At 28.6% G+C, this 13,720-nt stretch overlaps 1 protein-coding gene across 2 annotated transcripts in view; it reads left to right on the top strand.

Moving 5' to 3' along the window:
- The window catches only part of LOC112685399 (alpha-2Da adrenergic receptor), a 218,087-nt gene that overhangs the window by 57,189 nt on the left and 147,178 nt on the right, over positions 1–13,720 (top strand). For both annotated transcript variants that reach the window (XM_025557265.1, XM_025557266.1), the window contains exon 2: positions 8,089–9,039. In XM_025557265.1, coding sequence (XP_025413050.1) covers positions 8,386–9,039 — 654 coding nt within the window. In that variant the 5' untranslated portion in view covers positions 8,089–8,385. The remainder of the gene's footprint in view (positions 1–8,088; positions 9,040–13,720) is intronic.

Raw genomic sequence — 13,720 nt, 5'->3', positions numbered from 1 at the left:
AGTGTTGGCGTGCAACCTAAGTTTGTATTTATTTTGTAGATAGTAAGTTTATATAATAAATAGTGGTTGAATTGCAATGAGTATTATGCTGTGATTCCAGATTTATAAAGTAGTATAATATAATAAATTCGAAATACATAGTAGCCGAGAATATAAATATATATATATATATATATATATATATATATGGTAAGTAAAATGTAAACAAAAAACTATATAATTATTTATAACATACAAATTTAACGATGGTTTAGAATTAATGCATATAAGTGAAAATTACTGAAAGGAAAGACACACTGCATTCATTAAATTGTACCTTATAATATTAATGATTGTTGAAAATCATGGTATTTGCAGAGTTTTACTAAGGATTGCCGGAAGTGTCCAATCATATTTTCGCACGTTTAACATATCAAAATGAATACAATGTCATTGGTGGTATACACAAGTGTAATGTATTGTATCAACATTGTACTTTTACAATCTAATAATTTAATCATTAAAAAATATACAATTGGATAATAATTTTAAAAACCTTATTCTGCTGGTATATTATTCAAATAAAATTACGAATATCACGTTTATTCAATCTTGTAGAACGATGACTAAGGTTTCATTATTAATTGTGTTTTTCACATTGTACATATAGAACTTTTTAACAGGATTTTTCCATCCAAAATGAAAGGGTTTACAACTCATTGTATGTTCATTTCCGGCCGAAATATAGTTAAAACAAGAGTTTGGCCAGTGTTTTTTTAGATACTCCCTTTTCCAAAGAGGCAATTTTTAATTTTTATTTTAGTTGTACTTTATATTTATTTCTACTTATGCATTATATATTTTATTATTATTATTTTTTATATTCAGATTTATTTATGATTTTTTTTTTTTGTTTCATAACAAATTAATAACTCTGAAAATCATACTTTAGTCATAATAGTGTAATTTTAGTTACATTTAAATATGCAAACTATTTTAGCTGCTTTCCTCGTTGTTCCAGCATATCATAAATTATAGTTGATAAATGACGTCATGACGTTCAAAATTCATAAATTAATTATTCTTTTAAAAGTTGGACCCAGCGTGATTATTGTAGGATATCCGAATGAAAAAGCGTTACAACCGGAGGTTTCCATAACAATGAAAGTGAAAAAAATAAATAAATATTATTAGAATAGGTAAGTGAAGTAGTTCAAAAAATAAAAAATAAATAAAACAAATATGATAATGGCAACGGAGGAGGGTGAATAATTTTAACAAATATTTGGTTTGCAAATAATTATTTGTGATATGAAAAAAAAATATACCTTTTTATCTGGAAGTGCTTGAAGTATTAATTAAAATATCTAGTGTGTTATAATGCATTCTTTTCATATTCATTACACATATTTTACATTTTTGAAAACCTGATATAGTTGATTACTTATATGTCCAGAAACAGGGGCGTATTTAGGTTGGGGGGGTGTGATATGGGTGTTAGAACATCCCCCCATTGACTTTATTTTATGGTATTTCACCAAATTGTAAACATACTTTGATTATTTGAATAAACGATGTATACAACTTGTAGGTTTTACATATGGTGTCTTAATGTAATCATTTTAATTTATATAAATATATATAATTTATTTATGTAATACAGGGGAGGGGACAGAGGCTATACCATAAGTCTATTACATTTTAAAACACCTCTGTTAAATGAATCCTGGATACGCCAATGTCCAGAGGTCTAGTATAATAATAAATACTCTAAATTTAATTAACATAATAATGTCTATCAGGCAGTGCTGATATAAAAAAATATAATATAAGCAATGAACATTAGTTGAATCGATAGCAGCAATAATTTTACATTTATTTAATACCGTATTTAGTTATATAATATTGAGTTATAATAAAAAAGATGAAATAAACATATTTAAATTAAATATATGTTTATAAAATAAACCATATTATATACAGCCCATCATATATTAAGTATCAAATGGTGATACGGTAAATTTGTTTTGAATTTTTTGAAAGTCGATGCTATTTTCTTCACGTATTTATGGTACAACTAGATTTTATTATTATTATTGGAATTAAAATACAATTTACATCATTCCTTTGTACTATGTAACCCACATATGATACGCCCGTTTCCCGTATGTGCAATAAATATTAAATTCTAATACCTTGATGTAGTTCGATTATATTATCCATAAATAAATATTTGTCTATTACGCCTGCATAACATCACAATAGTAGGAAAGAAATGCAGCTGTCCATCATAATAGAAGTATCTATCATGAAGTATGCTCAGTATAGTATGCTCATTACAAGTGCACAAATTAAATAGACATTTAAATAACAAGTGTTATCAATAATAGTAAATTTGTTGTATAAAATTAATCGATTTTTATAACTTTTTATAATTGGTAAGTAAACGAATTGTATGTTATCAAATTTCCAATATTGTAGGATTTTCAGTCGTAATTGAATTTATAAAAATTCAAAAATTAACCGCCCTTTGTAATAGAATATTGTACACATAGTCAATCATATAGTTATAATGAACCCAACATTCGTATGCTTCGGGTTTGCAACAGCCTCGATAGCTTCAACTTTAACTTTGATTCTGAATCTAAACTTCGTCATTTATGTTTGAATTTGAATTTATAATTTATAATTTTATTCATTATCTTCTTTTTTTTTTATTGTGTATTACCTCTATTAGTAGTGAAACTGTATAATAATGTTTAAAAATTTATTTTATATTACTAATCATAATCTTAAGTTAACTATATATTGAATTCTTTGTACACTCTCTTACCTTCGGGCGTAAATAAATAAATACCTATGAATTCTATACAACTCTGTAAATAGATAAATCATTCAATTCCCCTTTAAATTTGAATTCATCGATATTATTCATACTTTTCATTAGATATCATTATATAGTACGTGTTGAACACGTAGTTTCAAGTTTTCTATACATTGTATCATGTTGTATAGAATTAGTAGGTTTATGATTGTCAGAATGACTGACAATACGCATTCAATATGTAAAAAACTAAAACTACGATGACAACATAATGATTCATTGATCCAATTCTATTCAACATAATATTTTATTTAATGTGATATATCAACATACATTAATATAATGTTTTCTACTATTGAAATATATTATAGGATTAATTTATACAACTATATAATTGTAACTTTGTTATAATATTTTTTTCTATTAAGTGGACTTTTTTATAACAAAACAATAGAATTAAAATATATGAACTAGAATCATTAGTTATGTGTGTGATAAATTTTACCAGGGAGATATGATTTGTTAAGTTAATAGCATTTTTGTACTCAATGTGGTTATATAAACATATATAATGCTAAAACATGTCCAGTGTTTATATTTCCTAGGGGACTTTTAGTTATTTCTCATTTTATAACCTAATTTAAAAAGGTTAGTTTAAATAATTATAAAATTAATTTTGACCTTCGCTGAATTATTTTCGAACATTAAATTAAAAAAATACATAATTTTAATATTTTTCAGTTTACTGTTCAGTATTTAATAAACGATTAATTTATTGTAAATAAACATTACAATTGCAATAAAAAGATATAGCATATATTTGGTGAAACATTTTAATCAAAATAAGTTTTACTCAAAAACGGTCTAGAATTGTTTTTAAAACAAAACCATATCTGCGTAACATTCTTTTGCATTTTTTTTCTTGAAAACTTTTAATATTCAAATACAATATACACCCAATTTTTTTATAAATTGAACCTTATAGAGCATTTTTACCATCCCAAATTGTATTTACCATAAAAATTTATTCCTATGTAAAAAGTAAGATATATAGATAGAATATTTCTTTTTGCTCTGAATTAATAATTTAATTGGAGTACATTTTATTGTCCATACAAATTATTGTTAATAAATAAGACAGTATTAAAATTAATAAAAATTATAACAATATATAATATGAAATGAAAAAAAAATATTATTAAAAATATGTAAATTTTCTATGAATCGCTCAATTTTATCTGTGCTCAACTAAGCTCGTAACATTTATAATTATATTACGTATATATCTCATGAGTCTGTATCTTTTATCAATTATCTATACCGTCAATTTTTTTTTTTTTTGTAATGGTCGTTGAGACCTTTTGCATGCTTCCACCAAGTCTCTTCATCCATTCCTGTCTATCACATCATTCAGTCGTTGTAGTCGATATCGAGTTGTCGACATCTAAAATATATTTCTTCACCCACCTTGTCCAACAATCTCTGATGAAGACTTCCTCTTGGTCGTTTTTTTGAGGGAATTTCGGTTAAGTTTTTGGTTTTTAATACTCTGGAATACTATCGTCAAGTAGCTAATTTTAATTTTAGCTCCTAGTTATAGTCAACACACGTGAAAATTATAATGATTATAAAATTATAATATTTTCATTCGTTCAATCGTCTTAAAAGGTTTTTGATATTATCATATTTTAAATTAGTTTTGAACTTAAAAAGTTTTTTGAAACACGTTTTAAATAGACAGTATATTTTCTTATAATTTTCAGAATTCATCATTACGTGTTATAAATTTGATATTTTTACTACTAATATATTTTTAGTACTGTGCATTTTATTTTTAATAAAGCACATAATTTTTTTTTTTTTATACAATATTGATTGCTTATATCTATAATATAAATATGTTGTGAAATAATCTGTGTTATAACTTTTATTGTATATAATTATAGCATTCTTATACATTAATAAATATAATATTGATTTTTTTTATTTAAACTTAATTGATACACTTAAAAGGCTATGATTAAAATTTTTGTAGTAAAATCGTCAACTGAATTAAAACTTGATACATATTTAAGTTTCTGAGTGAAACGAAGAATGTATTTGATTATTATATTAATAGAATATATCGTTCAAATTTTCATTTAAAACATGATTTATATTTATTCAAATTTTATAAAATATATCCAACATATTTCCCCAAAATTGAAACAAAAATGAATTTGAAAAATACTACAAACCACTTAAAACAATCATTATTAGCTAGATTAAAAATTCACCAAATAATAGCAACTCTTTTCCTAACACATTTAAAATTAGAACAAATAAAATATTGTACTTATATATTATATAATGCACATAGCATTTACACTAATAATTACGGAAATCATTGTATTTTATTATAATTTATTTTATTTAAAATTAATTCATTCAATTATATTTATAAAATAAATTATTATTAATTATACGGTACGTATGATATTAATCAGAACAAAATTTTAATATAGTTTACAAATTATAAAATTATAATTATATTTGATTTATTTACATCTAACCACGTTTAAAATATTTATAATGCATTAAGTATATATAAATACTATACATAATTTAACGTAATAGTGTTTTGGCAATTATACTATAACTTAGCCAAGAAAATAATTTGAATTTGAAACTATTTATGTGAAGTTCAAATTGTACTATTGAATTATTTTATAATTGAATAATTATGCAAATTAAAGTTGATCGAACATTTTTATCATTGAATAAAACGTAGTTTATCATATTATTATGGAATTCCTTTTACTATATTAGAATCGTATTTAATAATGAAATTTTTAATTTAAAATACATTATATATAACAAAAATTTAATGTATTTTTTTGTAATTTACAATATTTTATGAACAGTTATGAATTTACATAGTTCTTCTAAACCGTAAGTTGGTTATAGAAACTTGAAACTACTAAAATGTATTAAATCTTAATCGCATTGATAATTCAATGTTATTTTTTACCTATCAAATATAAAGATGATACGAACATTTTAATTATTTTAATACTATTCATTTATTTCTATTTTATATCATTAAAAAATATTTTGATTTACATATATCTTTTTTTAGATTTCTAACACAATTACTAATGAATTTAACTCATAAATATGAGTATATCACTATAAATTTAAATTTATAATTTAACTAAAATGTAAAAATATTCAATATTAAAATATTAGAAGCTGATTTTCGTGATATTTGATCTCGTTTATTATTATTCCATGATAAGATGTATGTATGTAACACTTAGTCATATACAGAAACGTATTTGAGTACCCTATTAAAATGATATCATACAACGGGTCCGTTGTTTTATTTTGCATACAAGCACAGGGGAAAGTACTTGAAATGTGAAGTAATATATAATTGTGCTTTATATTAGATATGGCTATTAACCAAAGTGAGATTGTAGAAATATTTCATGAAATATTATTTTCAATTCTCGTACCTAGATACGTGTTGGCTTGTGATAACGACGGATATCAGGAACAGGAGTATAAATATAATGACAATAGATTATTGTGCTTTTCTAATTTTCACTGATAAGGTATGATGACAGCAGATTTTAAAACCCAACTGCATGTATACCAATTTAGTATTATCAGGCCCGTATTTAGGGAGGGGCACAGGTAGGCACATGACCAGGGGCATCAAGTCTCAGGGGCGGCAAAATATTTTGGCAAAATTAATTTTAAAAATGATGTACCTAATGAAAAAAAATCAAATAGTATGTTTTATTATATTATAATTTGTTTAATTTGTTAATTAAAAAAGTATCAAACGATTTTCATTTATAAGTTACATTTTAATATTAATGAATCTCGATTTTGGACAAAATAATAAGTGTTATATTATTATTATTTATTCGGGAGGGGAGGGAATAAATTATAAGCCCGGGGGTGCCAAATTTTTAAATATGGGCCTGAGTATTATACAAAATAGTATATGGTAGAATAATATATTTCACATGTAGACAATAATATACCAGTAAATAGTAAAAAGTTAAACACAAATTTTTTTTTTAGAAAATAATATTTTTACCACACAGTAGCTAAGACTGTTGAAGATATAGTCTAATTTTATCAATTTTATAATATAGTTCGTCTCAAAAATAGTGTTTATTTGGTGTGACCCATGAAATACTCATGATGTAGATTGTAATGGGCTATAAATTAGTTTCAATAAAAGGGAAATTCGCGTATTACACAGTGTCCGCATCGACTGGTTTTAATGTAAAAAAATTTCTGTTAATTTTCAACGTGATTATTATTAATTATAAACAACCACTAATCATTATCCCAACTTATGATTTGTACAACATAATAACATTTAAAATTTACGAGATATTTAATCCCTCGTATTGGGTGAATATTAGATGTATATAAAAGTTTGTTGATAGTATTGATTATTTTGTGCCTTTAATAAAAAAAAATAATGATTTACAATTTACTTGAATTATTTAATTTTTTCACTAAAACTTAATATAAGAATTGCACTGTACTATTAGATGTAATTTATGTTTATAAATTGAAATCCGCGATGGTTATTTGAAGGCAAATTTTTATATTTCGAAAATCTTTGTTTCACATCAAGGGAAGAAAACGACGCATACTTAAAAAAAAAATCTATATTATTATTTATTAGATCTTCAAGCAATCGACAAAATAATAAATGCGTGGTATACCATAAGATATTTGAGTGGGTATATTATAATATGACCTTTAATGGCACTTGAAAGCTACGTACTGCTAAAATATACTATACAAATTAAAAAAAAAACCTGTCAAACATGCAAATATATGCAAAATAAAATTTAGGATTTAGATTTGTCGCGCCCTCTAGAACGGTAGGCCTCTGCTGACTCTGCTATGCCCTATTAATCTTTCGGAACAAATATGCAAATACTAGAATCCCCTAAGCCTAGTTATAAGCTTACGCCCGACAAGCCGTCGAACCAGGTTGATTTGCTTAACGGGAACACATGTTGTGTACCTGTACGCCGCGGAGTTGTCTGCTAGACGATCGGTAATCTATTTGAATATTATCGTTAGCCATTAGGCGTCGGAAGAGAAACATGACGTGGACTTAATGCTGCGGCTCAAGCCGTGTTTTCCCGTCGCAAAAGCTGAGAGGGTTATAGCGAAGGATTTACTGCCGCGCCACGGGTCCCGTTTATAATGCAATGCACCGCCGTCACGCACCGTATGAATTAATTTTTCCGTTTCTCGTTTTCCAGGTAACCGTCCGGACTCGGAACGCACACGCACGCACGCGCCCACGTACACGTACGCACACGTACGCACTGCGCGCCGGCACACACGCGGGTCATGAGTTTTGTCTGGTGGAAGGACTTCCGGAGAAAGCGACCACCGCCAGGCCGGCGGACGTGGAGGAGCTTCGACTGTTGGCGACAACAGCCCATTGCTTGCGTCGTCCACGTGGTCCATCATCGACTATTCGCGTCACTGGTGGCCGTCACTTAGAGTCCGCTCGACCGTCTCCCCCTTCCCGTCCGATTGCCACCACCGTGAAAATGGAACAGCTGGACATGGCCGAGAACCTGTCCAACCTGTCGGGCATGGTGTTCAAAATCGACCAGAACGAGTTCGGACTGCTGGTCGACCAGAACAGTACCAGTTACCTGAACGATACCAACGGCACAATGGACCCCAACCGAACGTACTACATTTTCGAGTCCGTGTACCCTTCCACGTACTCGATACCGGAGATAGTGATCGCCTCCGTGGTGGTCATCATGCTCATGATCATCGTGGTGGTGGGCAACATGTTGGTCATCATAGCCATCGTGACCGAGAAGGCGCTGAAGAACGTTCAGAACTGGTTCATAGCCAGCCTGGCCGTGGCCGACTTCTTCCTGGGCATAATTGTCATGCCGTTCTCGTTGGCCAACGAGCTAATGGGCTACTGGATATTCGGCGACTGGTGGTGTGACATACACGCGGCCCTGGACGTACTCCTGTGCACCGCGTCCATCATGAACCTGTGCCTGATAGCCCTGGACCGGTACTGGTCTATCACGCAGGCCGTCGCGTACCTGAAGAAACGGACGCCGTCACGTGCCATCGTTATGATCGGTTTCGTGTGGATATTCAGCGGCGTCATATGCATACCGCCGTTGCTCGGCTGGAAGGTCAAGAGAGTGCCGGAACGATATCCGAAATGTGAGGTGAGTGAACCGAATATTGAGTGATTATCGAACGGCCCCGGCCAGATATCGTTGCTGGGGCGCAACTAGAGCCCAAATATTGGGGGGTGCTGAAATTGTTGAAAATAAAATTAAATGGTATTTAACTGTAATTACATAGACCTGAAAAATAAAAAAACAGGAGTACTACATTTGAACTCAGGGGTGTTAAAAACCCTATTGCGCCCACCTAGTTGCGTCTATGTATGTTATTCGTTAAGTCCGTACGGTTTCGAGAACAATGTGCTGACCGTCCGAGTACGGGAAATGGTAATTTATTGTGCGTCCCGTCGAGCGCACTGCGGGTGGGACCATGCGAATAAGAACAGCGGAGTGTATTAATAATTATGCGCGTGCCAAGTGGTACCCGTGTACTCGTATCGTCGTTCGTTAGTACTAGTGCGACGTGTTGGCGTTTGACTACGATTATTGCACTCGAAATAATGCTAAATAAACGTAAAACGCGTAACGGTTTCGGATGAGTGTTTCGGCATAAAAGAAGTTTACAAACGTTTTTGATTTCCCGACTTATTTACCAATGAGTATATTGTTTTGAATCGCATAAAAATTACGCCCGAATCAAAAGTAAAACCACACTTATTGTTTGAACAGTGTCTCTATGCCTATGTTTTCGATGCTGCAATACGGTTTTAAACTGAATGGTCACAATGTTTGAATATGTTTTAAACGTAATACGTTTATCGATTGTTCAATATGAACAGTAGAGATCAGCCCGGTCCTAATGGGATCGGACCAGATCAAATATTTAAGACAATTTCGTTTGACCGGGCCGGTCCAATTCTTAAAATATATTTTTCAACGCAGACCAATATGAATGAAGCTCACATTTTTTTTAAAAGCCCGGATAAGGCCAGTTCAGATTTTATATTAAAAAAAATAATCGACCCAGACCAGGACTGTTTTTATTTGTTAATATAAACCCGAGCTATGACAAACATGAAAATACATGAAAGTCTTTGCTCTAATTATAATATAAACTAACTAATTAAAAATTAAATTAATGTTATGACGATTATACAATGTGCATTATGCAGCGTGCGTTGTATTTACATAGGTAATAGGTACAAGATAGTATGTAAAATTCTTAAATGATTGGTCTAACAACTATTTACAATAACAATTTCGTAGTAATTACTAAATTCTTATGCTTACTTTTATGTTCGTGGAACGAATCAACTGAATACCGATGCAATGATGCTTCTCCAATGAACGAACAAAATAAAATAAAACAATTTTAGACATTCACATTTCACAGTATTATTTGTATATCGTATTATATTGTATATTCAACAGTGAACAACGTTTATTTTTATAATATCCTGTTTGGAAAAAAACAATATTAATAACCGATAATTCATGAAGAGTAAAATTACTGTCTTTTATAAAGTAATTTCCAAAAATACGAACATAATATAATAGCATAATAACATGCTATTTAGAAGTAATTAGAAATAAATCGAAAAAAAAATACTATTTTTAAAGCAGACCAAAAGAATAAAAGACCGAACCAGGCCACGACGGTGATATTAAAAATATATTATGATTAAACCAAATGTAACACATTATATGACTTTCCAAGCCCAAACACACCTAAACCAAGAATATAAAAGCATGTCATCGGACTTAAATCGATCCTGGTCTAGGTTGACCCGGACTCGGGCTGATCTTTAATGAGTAGTTTGTATCCGATGTCTTACAATGGTAAAAATCAATAATTATCAAATCAAAAGTTCAGAATACAAATTAATAAATTCCAAAAAAAGAAAAACATTTATTGGGTGAAAAATAAATTGTCTACAGTACAAAAATGATATCGCCAAACAAGTTTTTATTTAAATAAAATAAAACTAGAAAAATAAAATGTAATAGTTAACTACGAAAATATGCATAAAAAATATTCACTACACATTTTACACATGTACGAAAAGTAAAATAATATACTAAAAACTAATTTAAATAAGTGGATTTAAAATTGGAAATAGACTTGACATTCAGAGAAACGTTATAGTGACAAATGAAGTAAAATATGAAAGTATTAAGAACATTTGTAATATAGTTGGAATCACATTGTGAAACATCGGAAATAAATGAAAGACGTAATGGAAGATATTAAAACTATATTTTTAAAATAATAATAATTCAGATAACGCACACGAATCACAAAATTCAAAAAATATACATCCAGGGAATTCAATATGTGAAAATATGTATGTATTGTTTAAATGTAATTTATTTTCACCGTTTAACTAAAAGTAATAGACAGTAACTTAATTAGATTTTGTTTCAAGTATCAACCAACTCTTGTGCAATAACGTTGAATGTTTGATATTTCATGGATTTTCTACAATACTCTTATCAATACAAAAATAAACACTTTGATTATATTGTTTATTCAATATATTCCTATGTATGTATACATTGCTACATCGATATTCTGTAGAACAAAATTAAAAACAAACAAAGTAAATTGTATATGAGATTCAGGTGGATGTCAAGAATAAAACATGAAATTCGTCAAACCTACACTGATGTCGTATGTTTGATAAATAATAAATAATCTTGACATGAATTCATGCAGCTGTCTAAAAAAAAAAAAAAAAAAAATAAGAAACGAATAAACAATGGAAATGTTTTGAATGCTGTTTATTTGGAGTAATAAATGATGGAACTAGATGGTTGATTTTGTGATTAATAAAATAGTAATTTTAATAAAGAAAAACAATAATCATGATTTCAATAATATAATTTTGATAAGTTAAATATTAGTCTAGACAAGACGTTTAATACATTTAATAAAGATTTTAAGACCAATAGTTGTTATTTTAAATAATAATTTCGCTCCTATTTGGCTATAGTTTGTTTCGAAAACTTAAGAATGATACAAAAACAAAAGTATATATTCTGTAGAAATATATAGATTTGTAGCTATAACGATAACAATACATTAATGTCGACTGCTGGTTTCATTATTACGTTTAACCCGTATACAATGATAAACAAAGAAAACCTTTTATTATTTTTATTGAGTTTTATCATTTCACTCGATTTGATTCAGAAATATATTAATTTTTTTTTTGTATATGTTTATTTATTGACTCAATAAACAAATTTTATGTTTATATGTATATATATATATATATATATATATATTAGGGTACCACTTATTTTCTTAAATTTAATTTTTTATGAGTGCTCCCCCTAATTTTGTTTTTATATATCTTTTAAATAAAAATCTGTAGTTTAAGCTTATTTGAACAAATTTAACACGTGGCGACTGAAGCCGAAAGTTAAGCGATGATAAGTATTTCAGTTATAAAATAACTATTATTATAGTTATTATTAAAAATTATAGCGATATCTGATTATCATTATTACGCAACAGCATGTATTGAATATTATTAATAATTCTTTTTCGTGCTTGGGAATATTTCGTTGTCCTATATCCATTTATTCCACTGCAGTAATCACACCAAAAATAAAAAATAGTGTCAGTGTTGTTTGTTGTGCAATAACAGTAACTATATATTTAATTATTATTTCAGTTATTATTCAAATATTTAAAATGTCGTCGCGTGAAAAGTCATTTCTTATTGGGTATATGAATCATCAAATAACAGGTTCAAAATTGCCTTCTAGAGGTGACTGTCTAAAAGTTTTATTTTATAGTATGAGAATAACAAAACTAAATTTAAACGATAACGCTATACTAGTGATTTAAAAATGTATTGTATTTTGGAAAAAAGCTAAAATTCCGACACAAGTGTCTCATAGATGCAAAGCTTAGTTAATTTAACTTTAAGAGGAGTGGAAAGGTATTTTAAGAAATAAAAATAAAACCAATCAAATATTTAAACAAAAATAACAATTATTTAGTGATTCTATGAACGACCTTTTTAATATTGCTCACCAAGATGCACTTACTTTGATACGTATAGAAGAGGATAAGTTATTTTTAGTTAAACAAAGAAAAAAAGGACGTCCAGGTTCGATGCTTGGAGTAGACATAAAATTGACAAATATTGAAAGACGAAAGCAAATTAGAAAAGAAAATGAAACAAAAAGAAAAGAAAAAAATTTGAGAAATATTATTACAACAGCAGGTATTTTTATTTTATTTAAATTTAAGTTTAAAATTATTTTTTCTTACATAAAGATATCTTCTTAAGGTATTTAATTTAAATATTTTTTTTAGTTACTGATAAATACAGTACGGAATCTGAACCAGAATATATGGAAAAATCTTTTGAAATTGATTAACAGCAATGAACAGTCTAAGCCTAAAAGGGCTTGTAAAGAACTATTGACCTCTAGATTAGCTGCTACTTTTGACAAATGCAAAATTAGTGAAAGGAATGCCGTACATTTGTTAGTTGGGTTTTTGGAAGCTGTGTCATTAGATCCTGCTGACTATATTATCAATAGGACATCCATACGAAATGCTAGAGCTGTCTATCGGGAATCATATGACCAATAACTAAAGCAAGCCTTCACTAATTTAAATGTAAAGTCGGTCGTTGTTCACTAGGACACTAAAATAATGGAAAATATATCTGGGAAATGTGTCGATAGATTAGCATTCGATTAGCAGTCATCGCTACAGGAACGAATTTTCAACAATTATTGGGAGTACCAGAAGTGTTGG

The sequence above is a fragment of the Sipha flava genome, unplaced genomic scaffold, assembly GCF_003268045.1.
Source record: "Sipha flava isolate LNK unplaced genomic scaffold, YSA_version1 275_pilon_pilon, whole genome shotgun sequence".
Lineage (NCBI taxonomy): Eukaryota > Metazoa > Arthropoda > Insecta > Hemiptera > Aphididae > Sipha > Sipha flava.
Note: the sequence above shows the minus strand (reverse complement) of the source record. Positions and strands in the feature narration are given on the sequence as shown.